The sequence below is a fragment of the Lissotriton helveticus genome, chromosome 8 (assembly GCF_964261635.1).
Source record: "Lissotriton helveticus chromosome 8, aLisHel1.1, whole genome shotgun sequence".
Classification (NCBI taxonomy): Eukaryota; Metazoa; Chordata; class Amphibia; order Caudata; family Salamandridae; genus Lissotriton; species Lissotriton helveticus.
This window is the reverse complement of record NC_136069.1, coordinates 298,466,160-298,485,989: the sequence shown is the minus strand read 5'-3', so window position 1 is coordinate 298,485,989 and position 19,830 is coordinate 298,466,160. Positions and strand designations below refer to the sequence as shown.

The 19,830-nt window shown below is 47.4% G+C and overlaps 1 protein-coding gene across 1 annotated transcript in view; it reads right to left on the bottom strand.

Moving 5' to 3' along the window:
* Positions 1 to 19,830, bottom strand: part of RNF17 (ring finger protein 17) — a 3,010,943-nt gene that overhangs the window by 1,999,164 nt on the left and 991,949 nt on the right. Inside the window, exon 16 of the mRNA XM_078657063.1 lies at positions 17,930 to 18,119. Coding sequence (XP_078513189.1) covers positions 17,930 to 18,119 — 190 coding nt within the window. The remainder of the gene's footprint in view (positions 1 to 17,929; positions 18,120 to 19,830) is intronic.

The following is a 19,830-nucleotide window of genomic DNA, read 5'->3' as shown; positions in this document are numbered from 1 at the left end:
GAGCTCAAGGTGTAAGGCCTTGGCAGCCCTCATCAGGACCACCGAATAGGCAGCACCCGCCTCGGACGCCACAGGGGACGGAGAGACAAACCCAGGGTTGGGCGACTCGTCCAGGCCACTGGCATCACCCAGATCACCTACCCAGTCCACATCGTACTGGCAGGCACGGGATAGAGGGTCCTCAGACCCCTCCCAACCCTCTCCATACTCCTCCTCGTCATACCCATATTCTGGGTCGACGATATAGACATCGGGGTCAACGGGCCCCATCGGCGTCGGGTCCGGCGTCGGCCGACGCCGGTCCGGCTCCGAGTCCGGAGTCGGGGAGGAAAGGGGGGTGGCGCCGCGCGGCGTCGGTGCCGGGGACCCGACGCCGGCCGGAGCCGACGGCGGAGTCGCTGCACCACGCGGGGGCGGTACCACGGGCTGGCCCACAGGAACCGACGCCGGAGAGGCCGGGAGACCAGCCGGCGACGAACCAGAGGGAACCAGCGGCGCCGGGGCCGGAGCCACCGGCGGCGCCGGGGCAGGAGCACCCGAACCGCTCGGGCCCCCAGACGGAACCGACGGGCCCGCAGGCGCCGAAGGCCCCGCCGGAGAAGACCTCGCCCTCATAGCAATGAGGAAGGCCTCGATCTCCTCACGCGACGCGCCTTCCCCAGGGACCGACAGGTGTGGGGTAGACGGCGTCGGCGACCCATGCGGGACCGCGGGGGTGGGGTCACCCGAGCCCCCGGCCGCAGCACGCGGGCGTCGGGGGGAGTCGGGGGTGCGATGGCGACGCCCCGACTTCTTGTGCTTACCTGACGAGCCGGAGGAATGGTGGCGACTCCCGGAGCGCCCATGGCGGCTCCGCGACCGCTCCCTCGACCGCTCCCTCGACCTCCGACCGGACCGGGACCGCTCTCGACGCGGGGCCGACAACCGGAGTTCGAGAAGCTTGCGGGACCGCTCCCGCCTAGCTTTTCCAGTCAAGGCCCGACAGTCGACGCAGGACTCCACGTCGTGGTCCGCGCCCAGACACCGGAGGCAGAGTCGATGGTGGTCGGTGACCGACATCATGCGGTCGCACTCGTCACAACTCTTGAAACCGGGCATCCTACCGGCACCGTAAAGATCAATCAGTTAACAAAAAACTTGGTCAAAAGACCGGAGTACTGCTCTTCGGATCTGCGCTAACTGGCGCGGAAAAAAGAAGAACTGACGTCAGCGCGCGGAGGCGGCGTCTATATACTCCAGCGACGTCATCACGGCGCACGACGCCGACGACGCGGAGCCGCAGGGGACGCCTGCAGACGACGCCTACCGACGCGCAGGGGTACTGCTACGCAAAAGTTTCCGGATCCAGACTGACGCCTGGGGATATTCTAAGGTAAGGAATCTAATACTAACCTGTTTCTTTCAGATAGCACAATTTACATTTCAATCCCATCATACACAAAGCCTACTGGACTATGTGGTTGTTTCCTACCAAATGTTTGGGGCCTGTGAAAACTTGTGTATGCCAATATTATACAGTTCTTTGAGGCCCAAATGAGGGAGATAAGAATGTAAGTTCGGATTCCACTGGTTACCGTAGGGCAAACCAGGGCACACCTTCGCTGAAGGCACTAAATCAAGAAATCAATCATTTAGTCCGAAAACAACATCTACAGATGCTAAATGATTGGGTTGAGGAAATCAACGCTGGACAACATTGCGGCTGTCCAGACCATCGTAGAGAAATATGTCTTCTCACAAAGCATGTCAGTCTATACAGCATTCATTGATTTCACCACGGCGTTTGACCTTGGCATCGGTCCTGAGGTGGAGGGGAACTCCCGCTTCTGGGGGGATGAGGGCACCCTAAGGCTGCTTTGAGAAACAAAATCTTTGTTAAACTAAAAGATAAATCAGCTTTCTTCAGATCATTTGCTTATGCAAATGATTCATTTGGGCTTAGTTTAAATTGTGATTCACCCATGCCAAAGCCAATATTGAAGTCACTCTTAAAGAAGTCTGTAAGCTTGATTAGTATGGTAAGAGACATAGCCTTACGTCAATCTAAAGCCCGCAATGAGGTCATCTGTGGGTGTGTCGTGGGGAGTAGACCTCAGTCCTATCTTTCATGAAATCTCCCACATGGGATTAGAAGGTCGATAATACTATTTGATAACCAACCAGTTGCCCCTGAGAGAAGTGACTGGCATTTGGGAAACAAATCCTAGAGGAGAGAGAATTTGTGAATTGTGTTTTTCACAAATTCAGGATCTTAATCACATGCTATTTTGGTGTCCGGAACTTCAAAGGGCTAGACGCATGTTTTTAAGACGTTTATACATCAAATGAAATATTCATTTTGCTCAGGAGGCTCAATCTTTTGTCCTGTCTCCACCAAATGAAATGGTTTGCCATAGGATACTTCAATTTTTTAAAACAATTCTGGCCATTTATTAGGAAATTCTAAAAGAGTTTAGTTTGTATGTTGTAATGCTTGTTGGATAGACAATGTAGAATTTTGCATCCTTCACAAAGTATGCCTTTCCCTCTTTCCCCCCTTTTTTAGGTCTCGCTGAGCCAGCGCATGGGCTGCTGCGAGACATTTAGTCAGTGGCTTTTGGAAATGCTTCCAAAGGCTGTTGCTGGCCACCAGCTTTCGGTTACGCGCAAAGTGCACGCGCCTCGCCTCTGCAATCAATGCTGGTGCACGCGCATTCCTCACAAGCTGAGCAGAGAGCGCGTCATCGCGATGAATTTCGCTTTCATCGCAATCGCAGTGAAGTTCACTTTCACCGTAATGACTTTTGCTTTCACGGCCACGAGGCGTTTATTTCAGCACATTTACAGTACTTCAAGGAGCTCAGAGTGTCCACTATTCTATATGCTGAAGCCATAAATATCAAAACGGATAGAGGTTTCCTTGAAAACTTTCAACGAAGACCATCCATCTGCTATTTCTGCTTTCATTTCAAGAAGTTCCTCTGACCCCTCTCCCTGTCCTTACACTTTTCTTTACCCTATACTCCTTAATAGCAAGGTTTACATCTGCTTCTTTTCCTATCCTTCCCAAAATTTGCTATCTCGGTGTACGTTCTTCTAATAATCGCGAAGCATTGAAGGGGCTGAAAGACAGAATTCTGATTCTAGACAAAAATAAATACGTGACCTGCTTTTTTAGTAATTGTGCCTTGATTTATTATCAAAATATATGCAATCAACAATTTACATGTCATTGAATAGATCATCAGGAACTTCAGTGCTTTCAATTACCTCCTAGGACCTTTCTCATGAGGAGGGTTTTCTGACTGATTTCTCTGGCGTAACTGGAGTACTCCTTTGTTTCTATTGAACCGCAGGTTTTTGTGTGGCACACGCAGCTTCTTGGCCAAGATTTTTTTAACACTATTTCTCAGTTTTCTGGTTGGAGCAACATCTGGAACATCATCTGTGCTGCTGAGAAGAGAATAGCGTCTTGACAAAGTATTCGTTGCCACAGTTTCTACTGCGGAGCATCGAGTCTCGCTCTCGTTTTCCTCATCGGTGCTCATGTCATAATCTTCCTTATTTCCTTTTGTGGTTAGAGTGTGTGAGAAGTTGGCCTGCCATATGATGTCTACTATTCTAGTGGGCACCTTGCACCAGTCCAAACGACCCTTATTGATGGTAGGTTTAGGCAACCTTTATAGAAAGCTCTCCTAGTGGTAGCTGTGGAGAGCAGCCTTCAGGCTAAGTCTTGAAGGAATGTAAAGCAGCTTGTTTTACCAGTCTATAATCTCTTGAATGATCAAATGAAAGAGCACCACACCAGGTATATATAAAATATATGTATTTATTCTAAACACAACCCCTCTAGTCTCTTTATGAGGCTAGAGGCAAAAGTACACAGTAAATTAGCACGGTATACGGTTTGCCCTAGGGGCCTCAGAAACCTTTGCCTAAAAACATGGTATAACAACGACGTGAGAGTTAGAAGTGAGGCCTAGGGCCTGTAGAACCGCTGGGGCAACCAGGAACCACCCAAGGCAGGGATGCAGGAGACCCATGAGGGACGCGTGCAGTGTCTAAACACAGCTGTGAATCACCATTGACTTCTATGGAGAAAGTTTAAGTTAGAGTTTTAAAGTTTAAGGACACTTAGGAGTGAACTGCGGTGAAACCCCTTTAGAACTAGACACTTCAAGAGTCAAGACCCATGGGAGCACCGAAGTACTTGTGTTACCTCATCCAGGGAAGCCGGGTGCATAGGTGTCTTTTCGTGTCGGGTTCTGTTGTCGATTCCAATGGAGAGCTGCGAAGAAGTGCTACAGGCGACCAGAGAAAAAGTGTCCGGATGGATCCAAGGGTGGATCAGAGATCTGAAGAACCTGAAAGCAGAGGGGACAGAGTCTGGGTCACTAGCCAGTGACCAGGATGGCGACAGGAAGATGACAGCCAATGTCAGGTGCTTTAAGGCGAAGTAGGTGAAGCTTGACTCTTCAGCCACGAGGTCCAGGAGGCGTAGACGACAACCAGGAGCTGGATTCGAGCTGTCCCACGTCGGCCGTCGAGTGCTGCAGCATCGGTATCCGGATTGGACCCAACAAGCCTTGGCAACAGCAACCCACGCAAGATGACAAGATTGGCTTCAGTGCAGATCAGCAAGTTCTGAAAGACTCATCCTTTGGAGACGTGTCAGGGCACGTCTGGAGCAACCAGGAAAACCCAAGAATTAAAGGATTGTTCTTCTTCGGGACCCACTAGCCAACGGACTAGGGATCGCGAAGGAGCCTCAAGCTGCGATGCAGAAAGCGGACCCATGGAACACTTGTGGAGTGTAGGCCTCTAAGCATCGGTGCAAAAGGTGCTCCGGGCGAGGGCAACAAATAGCTCAATGCACAACTTCGGGAAGTAGGTGCACTTGCAAAATTGCAGGATGGCCAGGAGTTTCGGTCCCAAGTCTCTCGTGATAGCTACAGGTCTCAGCTTCGCTGGGGACTCGTGTCAGCCTCGGAGATGTCTAGAAGTCCGTGTCCTGTGTCGCAGATTCTTCGGGATCCATTGGGAGCCTTGAAAATGCAGACTGGCAAGATGCTTCTCTGATGCCTGTTTGAACAGGGAGGTCACTCCTTGACCCCAAGGGAGATTTCGTCTATCTTCCAGTCGATATGGAATGTCTAAGGTCCAAGATTTCTTCTTCAGAGTTTCGTCCAGGGTAATCTAAAGTCCTAGTGACTGGGTTCCTATACTTATACCAAGTTTAGGGGTTGGACTAACTCTAGGGTCCCACCTATGGGAGGACCTGGGGAGGGGGTGGTTACACCCCTTTCCCTTTGTCCAGTTTTGCGCCAGAGCTGGGGCCGAGTGCCCCAGCAACCGGTTTGCACTGGGAAATGCATGGAGCATCTTGTGTGCCCCAGGCAGTGTCTGCAAAGCATTCACTAAATCCAACCCACCCTGCCCCAATACACTAAAGGCTGTCTGGGGAGATGCTGGCAACTCCCTGGACAGGAAACCTATTGTCCACGCTTCCCCTGCCGGAGTTTCGTCCAGCAGCAGGAGGCCAGACTCGTGTCTGTGGCAGCAGCATCCATTTTGTGATGCTGGGGCTCTTAAACATTTACCGGGTAAGTAAGTGTGAGAAGTTGGCCTGATATGTGATGTCCACTATTCTAGTGGCCACCCTGTATCAGTCCAAACAACCCTTATGGTGATGGTTGTAAAGTCAACCTTATAGACTAGCTATCCTAGTGGTAGCATGGACAAAGCAGTCTTAGGCTAAAACTTCAGAGAGCATGTGAAGCCAGATGTTTTACGATATGTAACCCCTTTAATACCAAATGAAAGGACACCACACAGGTTATAAATAAATTATAAATGTATTTATTTCTAACACAACCCCTCTGAACTCTTTATGAGGTCAGAGGCACAAGCACAAAACAAGATACTTAATTATCATACAATAAGTTGCACAATATACAGAAGAGCCCTAGGGGCACGTAAAACCGTATACTAAAATAGTGGTATAAGAACCACGTCACGAACAAGGAATAGGCCTAGGGCATCGCTGGGGCTACGTTGTACTATCAAAGGTTAGGAAGCAGGAGGCCCACGGGAAGCGTGTGCAGTGTCTAAACACACACGCGGATTCTCATAGGGATACAATGGGAACAAAAGAATTGGAAACTAGTTCTTTTAGGACACTTCCGGATGGACTAGGAGAAACCTACTGAAAACTAGGACACTAGGACAGTCAATACCCACAGGAGCACCGGAGTACTCGTGTTACCTCACCCACAGGAGCCGGGTGCATTGGTGTCAAAGTGTGTCTGGTTTCGTCGCTGAATCGTATGGAGACCTGGGAAAAGATGCTGCAGGCGACCAGGAGAGAAGTGTCGGGTTGGATCCAAGGGCGGATCGAGGATGAAGAGTACCTGAAAGCAGAGGGGACAGAGTCTGGGTCACTAGCCAGTGACCAGGAAGAAACCAGGCGATGTCATGAAGCAATCAGGTGAAGTCGTGAAGCTTGTCTCTGCAGCCACGTGGACCAGGAGGTGTCGACGACGACCAGGAGCTGGACACGGACTGTCCCACGAAGGATCTCACTGTCGGCTTCTGGACTGGAGTTAACAAACCTTTGCAAAGGCAACCCACGCAGGAATCAAAGATGGCTTCTGTTGCAGACCAGCAAGGTCTGGGGGCTTCTCCTTTTCAGGGAAGCAGGGGCCAACCTGGAGCAACCAGGCCAGCGGTGTAGATTCAAAGGTTCGTCGTCACAGAGGCCACTAGCCAACGGGCAAGTAACCGGACAGACGCGTCGGGCACAAAAACACTAGCAGGCCTCACGCGGCGCTCGTGGAGTGTGAAGGGCTGTGCGTCGGTGCAGAAGGTGCTCAGGGCTGGGGCTTCTCAATCCCCAATGCACAACTTCGAGGGTTCCTCAGAAGCTGCACAACTAGCAAAGAGCAGGTTTTTCAAGATGGCCGGTCCCACGTCTCTCGTCGCCTCCACGGGTCTCAGCTTTGCAGTGGCTGTGGATCGGGGTCAAAGAAGTCTGGAAGTCTGGCTCTTGTCGGACTCTGTGTTCGGGCTCCGGCGGGAGCGTCAACAAAGTAAACCGCAGATCGCTGGATGGTGCCTGTTTGCACAGGGTGGTCACTCCTTGACCACAAGGGAGATTCTTCAGTCTTCTAGTTGCAGTAGAATGTCGAAGGTCCAGGGTTTCGTTTCAAGTTTCAGTTCAGGATTAATCTAAAGTCTGTTGACTCAGCTCCTACCTATATACTAATCTAAGGGGCTGGATTACCTGTTAGGTCCCTCCTATGGGTGGGACCAGGGAAGGGGGTGGTTACACCCCTTTCCCTTTGTCCAGTTTCGCGCCAGAGCTGGGGCTGGAGTGCCCCAGCAACTGGTTTCAACCAGACTATGCATGGAGCACCTTGTGTGCCCCAGGCATTGTCTCATTTCATTCAGCCCTCCCTGCCCCAATACACTATGGTATGTCTGGGGTGGTGCTAGCACCTCCCAAGACAGGAAACCTATTGTCCAAGCCTCCCTCGCTGGAAGGACTCCCAGCAGCAGGATGTCAGACTTGTGTCAGTGGCAGCAGCATCCATTTTGTGATGCTGAGGCTCTGGTTAACTTTAACCGGTATTAACAGGAACAACATGTCTTCTCCCTCTAGAAGGGTGGAATGCTACCCCCGTCGCCAGAACTGGCAAGGGGGTAGTATTCCAAAGCGATTGACACCTTACACAACATGTTTTGATAAAGCCAAACCAAAGTAGGCATTCAACCGCGAGGATTATAATGCACTTAAGAGTATATGGTATGGCTATATCATAGAACAGCTATAAGGACATGGTTCCGAAAGCTGCAGACAGGCTCAGCTCATGCTAGAGCCTCATCTAACATAAAACCAAGCAATCTGCCTTCAGGATTGTTAAGGCCTGCCATAGAATGAATGAATGAATTCTTTATTGTTTGGTTACTCAAAACCATTAATTAAAAACCAAATTACAAAATTACAAAAGTTAAAACCAAGAGAGTATCAGCAAGCAGGTCTGTATAGTGATTCCCTGGGCACTGGTGGATGCAGTGAGAAGGGTTCATAATGAGACAGCCCAATGTGCGTCTGCAAGGTCTCTATTCGTGTGTGCCCTGGGTGGCCATCAGCTTGGACCGTGTCTGATGGATACATTTTCCAAAAGAGGCCATCTGTTTTACCATGGTTAATGTATATTGTTGGAAAATCGCCTCCTTTGCGGTGCGTGACCCCACTTGTATTAGGATGGGTCTGAGGTAGAGACTGCAAGCCGAACGCAGCGCTGGACAACAAAGTAGAAGGTGGGCCAGTGACTCTCGTTTGTACCTGCAGAGCCTGCATTCCCGTGCAACAAATCCAGCCTGTTCAAAGGCGTATAGTTCTTTTAGGGGCAGGGGGTGTAGTCTGTAGGCTAGAATCTTATGAAGAGCTGCACGGTCCACAGCCTGCGTGAGATGGTATTTAGGGTTATGCACAAGACCTGCCATAGGAGTGACTTATTGGTATATATGTGTCTATATGCAATGGTAGGTATAGGGATACTATACCTAAGAAAGGAGTGATTAGACGACCTTGCCCCTGCTGAGTTATCAGCCAGTTGTGTCAATGTGGATGGCCAGCCAGGGGTGGCATAATACATGCTGCAGCCCCTGGTAGGCCTTGGATGCACCTATGCCCTGGGTACCTATGGTACACTATACAGGGGTTCACAAGGTGACCCAATACCCAATTGGAGATGTACCTAAAGTACATGGAGTCCATTTTACAGTGAGAGCAGATAGCCTGGGGCCCTGATTAGCAGGATCCCAGGCCAACTAAGTCGAAAAAACCAGCTAACCACTAGGCAAAAAGTTAGGGTGACCATATAGTCAGATATCCACCTTCCTACAGTAAGTGTGTACATGTCTTCTCCCTCTAGAAGGGTGGAATGCAACCCCCACTGCCAGAACTGGCGGGGGGGGGGGGGGGGGAGTAGTATTCCAAAGTGTTTGACACCAAACACAACTTGTTTTGATAAAGCCAAACCAAAGTTAGCATTAACCACGAGAATTATAATGCACTTAAGAGTATATGGTATGGTAGCTATATCATAGAACAGCTATAAGGAAGGGATTCCGAAAGCTGCAGAGGGGCTCAGCTCATGCTAGGGACCCTCTCGCACAAAACCCAGCGCTCTGCCTTAAGGATTGTCAAGGCCTGCCATTGGAGTGACCTATAGGTTAATATGTATATATATACCTATATCTATATCTATATCTATATATATTTTACGCTCACAAAACCTTATCACTACGATAAGATAAGACAGCACTCCGGCAGTTACTAGAACACAGCTTTATTACAGCAAACAAACGTTCCGGCGATAGCCTTCCTCGGTGTTTCTTATATATAAATATACTATATCTAAGTAAGGGGTGTTTACACCAACTTACCCAGGCTGCAAGTGCAGACCTGTGGTGCCATTTTGGAAGGCTTCCAAGGGGTGGCATAATACATGCTTCAGCCCCTGGTAGGCCTCTGGGGTACCTATGCCCTTGGTACCTAAGGTACCATATACTAGGGACTCATAAGGGTGACCCAGTAACCAATCCTTTATGTACCTAAAGTACATGCAATAAATGTAGAGAGAGAACAGCTAGGCTGTGGTCCTGATTAGCAGGGCCACAGCCAGACTAAAGTCGATAAACCAGTGAAACACAGCAAAAAGTGGGGGTAACCATAGGAAGCAGATTCTACTCTCCTACAGAGTGGCTTCTGAAACATTCCTATCAAGTTTTCAGATGTGCCGCATTTGCCATACAATTGATAATCCGCCACATAACCTCCATATTTTAACAAAAACATAATTTTGTGTCTAACTCAAATGGGTAAAAAGTTGCTAAAAAGGCAGTGATGTGTGGCCGTGCATTGGAACTCCCTTTGCAAAGCTGGACTGGTCGCCTTTTTGTTGCTTTTTGCTATATCTGGGTGTTAAACTGGTACTAATGAGGTTGAACCAATGCCCAAACAGTGTTAACAAGTTTAACAAGCATTGGCATAGCCAATAGGTCTCACCTTTGGGACCTTATTAGCCATGCAACACTTGATGTAGTTGCACCAATGATATTGTGATGCATAATTAAACACTTATAAGGTCCCAAAGGCGGGACCTATTGGCTATGCCAATGCTTGTTAATTTACTTGAGTATTTTTGAAAAAAAGTATTTAAAGTATGTCTTTTTATTGTATTGGTGTATTTTTGTGGACCTCCGTAGGAGTTCGGTAACAAATAAAAACTGAAATGAATTGACTCAGTTTAGGAAGGTGGGAACAATGCACATGCATAAAGGAAACACACTAATGATTTACAACTTTAGTTGCATGTTCCTTAACTTTATTTTTCAGCATAAGATCTCTCACTTAAACAAATACTTAAATCACATAAGCAAACAAGTGTGTGTAAGGGTTGAAGAGACGACTGGAAAAACTCACCTTTTTGAACATATTCAGAAACACTGCTTGGCACACTCTGGTCTTGGTCCTTGCCTACCTATGGATGCAAAAATGCTCTGCGAAGGTTTGGCAGCTATTCCATGGTACTGCCTGGCAAATGTGTTTCAGAGCAACTGCTGCATAGAGGACTACTGTCAATTGTGAAATGCTTCTGGTTAGAGTATTCAGGACTCTACAGCGCAGATGACAGGCTTCACCCTTAAAGAAAAGGCCTGGATACACCTTGGATGCCTTATTTTGTGAAAGAATGCCACAAACTCCCTCAGCAAAAAGCAACAAACTCCTCTTCACTCTTTCCCCATAGATTTAAAGCAATGTTTAGGTCTGGGAGTCATGACAGCCTTTTAATGACTTCAGTAACCACCATCACTTGAGGTCATGACCAGAGAAAATGGAACCCTCTTCACTGCAAGTTCAACTGAAGCCCCTAGGGGCAGAATTATAAATAGAGCATAAAACAATAAGATCTTTGGGACAACCATAGAATTAATTCAATTGCTGGCTTAATCACCAGTGAACTTCTCCTGTGCAGTTGTTTCTAAAGGAAGAATTTACACATTACCATTTAGACTACTAGGCACCAGCCTGCAGAAACAAATTACATAGCTTTTTCCGCAAAGACAGACCATATCAAATGGATGCTCAGAGGGATTCTGTGGATTGCTAGGGAGAAGACAGAGTGCAACTGTTATGGTGCATGTTCAGTTTGCTCATGAGTTGTGTTCACTTGGAGGCTACGCCAACAAATGTGTGGTACAGATGAAAAAACTCAAAGGCTATAGCTGTGGTTCCACCATGCTTGAATCGGATCAAACAAATGGCCTGGTTAATCAACCAAACAAAATAAATTAGCAGTCCTCTATATGTACTGTTGAGCAAGGAACAAATATCTACTAATTTAGTCACTGCAACCGTTGTCGCTGCCCTGATTTGCACCATATTATGCAGCATCTAAACTTGTTCACCCTAGCAATAGAATTTCACATCTACTCGGATAAGTTTGAGCCACTTGTAACGCCAGCAGGACAGGGATGTGAAGGGGGTGCGAAAATAAGCATGCTGCAAGTCCAAAGCTACCATCCAGTCTCCTGGGTCGAGAGCAGACAGGACCTGAGCCAGTGTAAACATCTTGAACTTCTCCTTCTGGAGGAAGAGGTTGATGTTCCTGAGATCCAAGATAGGACTCAGGCACTTGTCCTTCTTGGGCACCTGAAAGTAGTGGGAATATTAACGACCTACTTCTGGGACAGGAATGCGCTTGATAGCTTCCTTGGCCAAGAGAGCCGGAATTTCCTGATGGAGAAGGCAAGGTGATCCTCCGACATGCAATGTATTTGAGGTGGCATGCATGGAGGGGTAGTCTCGAAGAGGAGGGAGTAGCCCCTTTAGACTATCTGCAATACCGGACTGTCCGACGTGATGTTGAGCCAGTGGGGGAGTTGATGGCACATCTTGCCGCCCACTGGCGGTTGATGGGCCTGAGAGGTCAGACTAGGATGGTTTGGAGGCTGCTGCAGAGGGGGCGCTGGTGGACTGGACCCCCGAACCACGGCAGTGGGATCCACGTCCCCGGCCACGTAGAGGCTGGACAGCTTGCGCAGGCCTCTGGCTCTGGGCGGAACGTGGCAGGGCACCACTTCCGTAGCCATGAAAGGGGCGAAAAGACTGCACTGGGCGGGAGATGGAAGCAAGGCTTAAGGATCTGGCCGTAGCCCTAGAATCCTTAAAGCGCGTTGTCTACCTTGCCGCCAAACAGGTTACGGCCATCAATGGGCATGTCCAAAAGCGCTGCTTGGAAATCCCCCGAAAAGCCAGTGGATCTCAACCAGGCGTAGCGTCTCAGTGCTACTGACGTGGAAATCGTCCTGCCCAGTGAGTTGGCAGTGTCCAGCCTACACCAGATGGTGAAGTTTGCTGCGTCTCTCCTTCCGCAACAGCACGGGAGAGCACGGCCCAAGTTTCCTCCGGGCACTGTGGGAGCACCTGCACAAAAGTGTACCACACCCAGTGGGACTAACAGCACAATAGACATGCAATGTTCACCGACCGCAGGGCCACACTGGAGGAAGAAAACATCTTCCCAAGGTGGTCCAGCTTCTTGGATTCCCAATCAGGTGGTGCATTAGGGAATGTGCCTTTGGACGTTTAAGTTGGACTACAAAGTACTCAGGGGTAGGATGGGAAGAGAGGAAAATGGGGTCGCCCGGGGCCAAGCAGTGCCGTCGGGCAATCATCCTGTCCACAGGAGCCCTGTGTTGCGCTTGGACCAACTGTCCAAAATGATGTCCGTAAAGGGCCTCATTGAACCACAGCAAGGGCTCAGAAGAGGCTGCTGCCGGTTGAAGCACCTCTGACAGGAGGTTATTTCTGACTGCCACCTTAGGAAGCTCGAGGTTTGAGGCCTCGGCTGCCCTGCGCAACACCTCTGCATAAGATGCACCCTCCGCCATAGCCACGGTAGGGGGAGACAACATGCCACGGTCTGGGGAGGTGTCCAGACCATTGGCGTCACCCAACTCCTCTCTCCAGTCCGGTTCCTTTAACTGGTCTGCAAGAGGGTCCACAGACCCCTCCCTCACCCTCTCCCAGTAGCCACTCAAGGCGGTAGGAAACATCAGGGATACAAAAGTACCAGTCGGAGCTGGTCCCGACGTCGGTCCGGCTCTATGTCCTCATCAAGGGGGAGAACTGGGCAGACAACGGCTGGGGACACAACCGGTGGCAGGGGTGTCGTCACTGGATTCAGTGCCGCAGTTGTCACAAAGTCAACCGGCACAAATCCGGATCCAGGCCTGGATCCTTGATGGCTCTGTGGTGCCAGAGCTGAAACTGCCCACATTGAAGGCCTAGAGCCCCCAACCGACTCTGCAGGGCCTGAAGGGCACGCCGGCAGAGTTGGGCAGCCCAAAGATCTAATGCAAGGCTTCCTATAAGTTGCAAAGCTGGGGACGGGTCACTCCAGCTCCCGGAAAAAAAGGAGGGCTGGAGTCTACCCAACATGCTCCGCGGACAGAGCCGGACGACTACCTTCCGCTTCCTGCATTGCATTCGCCAGCGGACGGGGAAAACGCAAAGAGCGACAATGCTTCTTCGCCTTCTTCTTGTGCTCGACTTACCCGAAGACTTCGATGACAAGTGTTAGTGGTGGTTCCGCAACCTCCCTCTCGACCAGGATCTTGAAGGGTGCAGAGCGGACTGCCGGGCCTTGAGAAGCTCTCGGGACCACTCATTCGGGTTAATGACCTGGCAGTCCGAGCACGACTTCAGGTTGTAGTCGCGCTCCAGGCAAACAAGGTGCGGGTCCAGGACTCATCAATTTGCGAGAGGAGACGCACACCTTGAAGGTGGTCCAAAGTGACATCCCTATGCACACCAGGAGACAATCAACTCGAAAGAAGAAGTCAACAAAAGTCCCAAAAAGAGTCAAAAAGTGACTAAAGGTACTGCTCTCTCTGGATCTGCGCTGGCTGGCACAGAAATAAGAAGAACTGACGTCAGCGCACGAGGGCAGCATCTAAGTAGATACTGTAACGTCATTCCGGCGACCACGACATTAACGACAAACGCAGAGTCGACCGACGCCACCTATCGAGGAGCAGAGGTACTGCTGAGGAAAAAATTCTTCCGATCCAGTCTGATGCCTGGGGGTCATTGTAAGGTGAGGAATCCATAACTAATTGTCTCTTTCAGATTCGCAGTGTCCATAACAGTTCCTATGAAAGGAAGCATCTGCAAAGCTGTCTGGAGTAACTGTATCTTGTTCATTGAAAACCCCAAACATGTCGGGAGGTTTGCAGTCGTCTGGAAGTAGCCAACGATCAACTGTAGCAAGCAGGTCTTCAACAGCCAGTTGTTAAGGTTAGGAAAAACAGGTATCCCCAACCTCTTTCAACACTTATGAACATCCAAGGAGTGCTGGTAGGGCCGAACGGAAAGGACAACAAATTGAAAATGATCCTGGTTGACCCTGAACCACGGTGACATATGTAGGACTGGCACATGAAAGAACACATTCTGCCACTTCCAAGATGAACATTCAGTGGCCCTGAATCCAAGGCAGACATATTTGGGCCATTGAGATCATTTAGAATTCTGGATAATCTGGAGGACTTATTGGTTGAATCTGATGGGCTGCCACCCTGGTAGAAAATGATGAAACCTGCCTCCCGCAGGCTGTGTGCCACTAAGGGCAAACAAAAGTGTCTTGGAGGATGATGAGGCAGGCAAAGGGAGCTCGGAAGATCAGTGCCCCTGCTAATATGCTTGTTTGCCTGATTCCAGACCCTTCCTACCAAAGGGCTGTGGTGACTGGAGGTAGGTGGAGGGGGACAGGTGGGCTGGCACCTTCTATACGTAAAACCTCGTGTGTAGTCCTGGAAGGAATAAAAAGGAGGAGGGAACTGTCTGATAAGGGTTTGAAGCACACCTTAGTTTTTCCTTGAGGGATTCCAGGGCAATTGTAGCTTTTTTTTTATAAAAAAAAGAGTAATCCACCAAAAGGCATGTCCATGAGTGATGCCTGCATAGCTCCAGAAAAGCATGGACATCTCATTCATGCTTGGCGGCAATACACCACACTAGAGCCAACTGCTTGCCTCAATCAATCTATAGTGTTCAGGCCAGCCCATATTACATATTTTGATGTACTGTGACCATCCTGAATGGTTTGAGTAAAGGAGGCTTTGGACTCACCAGGATGAATGGAAAGATCTCGCTTACCATGACCCAGAGGGCATTCATGTAACTACCAAATAGGCAACTAGCATTCACTGACAGCAAGGCTAGGCTGTCCGAAGAGAATATTTGCTTTTCGAATGCCTCAATCCTTTTCGATTCCCTCCCTGGAGGAGTCGTAGAGAACACATTAGGATTCACTTTGCTAGTGGCAGCTTGGACCACCAAACTCTCAGGAGTCGATTGCTAGGAAAGAATTTCAGGGTCACTAGGTGCCCCTCTCTGGGGTCTGGGCCACCTGTCTGTTCACTGGTTTAAAAGAATAAGGCTTACGCCATCCACCAAAAGGGTGTTGAAGGCTTCAAGGAACATCAGTAAGGGCTCAGAAGAGGGCCTTTAACCTCAGAAAGGGGTCGTAAATCCAGGACTTCATCAGCACGCCTGATTGCTATAACAAAGGAAGCAAGCCCTGTCTGCCGTTTGCTGTCAAAGGGGGGGAAACCAATTCTGTATCATATCCAGTCCACAGGCCTCCCGTAAATCTATACATAGACTTATCATAATATGGGTCAAATCTTCTCTATTATCTCCACTGTCATCTCCAAATGGTGACCAACTCTGGTCTGTATCAGAACTGACAATCTGATGAAGCAACTGAGGATAGTTTTGCATAAATATTTGCCTAAATCAGACTGTACGGAGACATCAGGTGTGCTGAAGTGGAGTCAGATCATGACCTCGGGTGAGGTTAAGGTGGATTCTGCTCAAAATTGGCCATCGGAGTCTGAAGATGATCCTTCTCTGGTACCGTCCGGATCAGCGTCAGCAAAGAAGGGACCAGCACACATTTTGGGGCCATAAAGGAGGTTTGCACTAGAATCAGTGCAGAACCAGAGGAGGGTCAAAGGCTAAGAAGCCACCTAGAGCAGACATGTCCGAGGTGACCAAAATGGATCTCCTGCAGATCCTTGGGGCACCAAGGCATGCTAGAGGGTGCCGGGAGCCAGAAGAGGGTCAAAAGTATGCAGCATTGCCTCTTTCAAGCCCTTAATCTGCGGCAGCGTCCCCGATAGCTCTGGGAACAAGGGCACATTGGGACCAACTGTGGAATCCACTACTCAATCTGGAATTGGGAGGGAGAAAGAGTGGCAGCTGGATGCCCTTACAAACTCTTTGCATATAAAGTGGGCGGGAAGGATAGAGCCCCTCTTCATTTTCTTGCATTCCCTCTTGTACTTAGAACTCAACTTACCCGACGGCCTTGACTGTGTAGAAGACCCGTTGCAGGATCAACTTTGAGAGTTTGAAGAGGCCTGCCCTTAACTTGGAGCAAGAACAGAACTTGCCTGGTTTCTTTTGATGCTTGGAGATGTACAGTTTTGCTACATGGTCTTAAATCGCATTTTGGTGCATGAGGGCTGATTCCACACACAACTTGACTTTGTGCCTGAGACAAATGAACAGAGGTATACCTCATGCGGGTCCGTCATCAACATCTATTTACCACAGTCGTGGTATGGGTTGAGCCTTGTAATTTTAGGCAAGTAAATGTTTTCATTGCACACTGGAATTCAGCTTGGAAAAAAAATTGTCAGACTGACAAAAAAGGAAGTGGAACTCAGGATCCACATTCAAAGGCACAGAAAGAAAGGAACAGGCATTAGTAAGCAGGGGTGGAGTTTATATGCTCAGTCACCTCAGGAGCAGAATGAAATCAATTCACAGCCGGAAGGCGCCACCTGACAGTACATTAGACAACTCTCCTATGAAAACTTCTGTATACATCTGACGCCTAGGAAATGTTCTAAAAGTGAGGAATCTGCTGCTAGACGTGTCCATCGAAAAATAAATACTAATGTAGAAGTACCAAACTGCTGTTCCTTACAAAAAAATACATTCCCTAAGATATCAGTACCTCGTAAAAAAAAATAATAATTTGCACAAAAACAGTTTAAGCACAGTCAAACATATAAGCATGCATGACAGTGTACCACAGCCTTATTGGCATTTGACTACTGTCTAGTCCAACACTGCTTAATAAAAATAATTGTGAGATAAACTATCAACATAACACTTCAGAGTATCCTAAATGTGTCTTCTTATGTTACTGGGGTTTTCCTTCAACACCACATATAGAATCACTAGCTTTACTGGTACAGAATTATAAACACCAGAAACAATGAAGAATCTCAAACACTTTGATTCAACTTCCTCCCCAATATACCCAGCAGTTCACTCCCTTAACAATTTGGTCCTTAAGCCTCCAAAATGCGTACAGAATTCAATGTGATACAATGTACAGTAATAAAAAAATAATTATTACTGACCTTACGGAAACCAATTTCCCTAGTACCAGTGGAGTACTGAAGTGTATTATAGTTGTGATTTCATATAGGTAACATGGGTTTTCATTTAATACTAGCATATATCATCAAGCCAACTTAACCAGGCTGGAAACAAGCAGAACATCAATAACTCGTCTCCCAAATGTACTCTTGAAATGGGCTTAAAACTAGCTGTGGTACTGTAATAATGATCCCAGGAGTAATATTTATTTAGTTTTTAAATCTGTAACTCCCAGTTTCACATTTATAAGTGTATAGCTAAAAGAGGATGCAAATTGCATTGGATTTAATATGAAGTAAAATATAACTTCAAACTAATAAATTTAGGAAAAATGTGAAAACTACATATGTTTCTAGTGGTACCTTAAATATGAACACAAACATTTAAATAAATGCGCCTTGGAAATTCCTGTCTTACCCCAAAATTATGAAAACTTCAGAACCTCCGAAGTCTTGTAAGAAGACATGCATCACTGAAATATCCTTCACTTCATACTTGGTTGGACCACATGGCTTGCCCACATTTTTACTCTCCAATGGTAGAAGCTCAGTGATGGTTGCACGGCACCATTTACTGTGCTCCTTACTTCTGACAAAGATATTTTCACCTATAAAGCAAAAAGGAATTATTAATAAACTTAGTGACATTTCTCTTTACCCTGTTCTCCAAAATAAGGAAACTTCTCATTAAAATGAATAGCTCAAAAGGACTCAACAGATGTAAACGTTAGAAGGGCCATTAGTCAACATTAAACATGTTTCTCAATGCAGTGAAGTTACGATAGCTACATTTTGGTACAACCTATGCCATCTAGAGTAGTTTTGTATTCTACCAACAGAACCTTATCTGAAATTACAACGGTTACCGCAATAGTGACAAATTATTTTATCGAGAATGTATGTTTAAGAAAACCCATCGTCCTAAAAGTAACAGACATTTGTTCTCCATTTTCAATACTGGTCAACGTACTCTGGTGCATCATGATCAGTGACTTGTGCTAGGACTACGCACTATTAAGGAACACTAGAAAGCGAACAACTCTAGGACTTTGATGTGCACATTTTTACAGTATCTGGCCATAGGCTATTAGCTTAGAGTATAAATAGGTGAGGATGGAGCATGCAAGCAGTCAGACACGGATGACAAAATCAGCAGCCCAAAGCTACCCTAATGCTATCACTTGAACTTCAACCTGCAACACTCTGGATAGCTATGTCCTTACATCAAAAACCTGCACAAAGAATCAACAATACAGGAGAACACGAGACCCAGTAGGTCCATGAACTGTGTTTTCACATAATACAGAAGTTAGGGAAACAGGTATTAATTATTTTCAATTAAAAAGAATATATGTATTCATTAAAAATTATTTTCTTAAAATACATTAATACATTCTATAGAGAGATCACCACAATGGAGTCAGAGCTCTTCACAAACAGGCGGAAAGTTACTGATAGTAACTTTACCCTGATGAAATCAGTATTAGGAGTTAAACACACATGCAACACACATATGTAAAGTCTGTATACACACATGGATAAACGGAACTGAAAAAAACAATCCCAAAGTACCATATAATATCAAGAGTGACAATGCACCCTCGATTAAACATTTAGGGTGTCTTAGCATTAAGATAATGCTGCCTACCAAAATTATCTTCACCATCTGGTAGTACCTAAACAAAACCCACTTGAAAATGAGCCCTTGCTTGCAGCAAGAACTTACAACCGCACTTGGCAAAAGGACAAGATGAGTAAAATAAGCCAAGCCCCTGGAAAATACCCAAAAAGAGAGCCCGGTTGTTGCATCTTTCCACAAGACTAACAAGCCAAAACCCAATCTGACCCTAGGGCAGACAAGGGCTCAAGTATATATATATTTAGTTCTGTGAGAACACACAAAGCACCAGATCATAAGCTCACACTATGATACCTTAAAAGGCTGTAAGGTACAAAAAAAATACCATGTTTAATAAAGAAAGAGAAATGTCCCCAGGTAGACTGAGAACATCCAACTTCCGATAGGAAATGCAGGGCTATGAATACTACCAATCCCAGAGTATAGCAATATCCAGTATGTCCTTGAAGTGAAGAAGGATCAAAAAGTGAACCTTCTCTTCTGATAAAACAGAAATATTTTCTACCATGTAAGGCATGGCCGAAATAACAGCCCTAGGGTAAACATCCAGATACTGCATCTCAGAAGACCTCAGAAGCAGAATTCAGAGAACAACTATGTTGCAAAGTTGAACATAAGAATGAATATCAACTTAAAAAATGGTGGAAACCAAGACTACGTTTTCAGAATAAGAAACACAT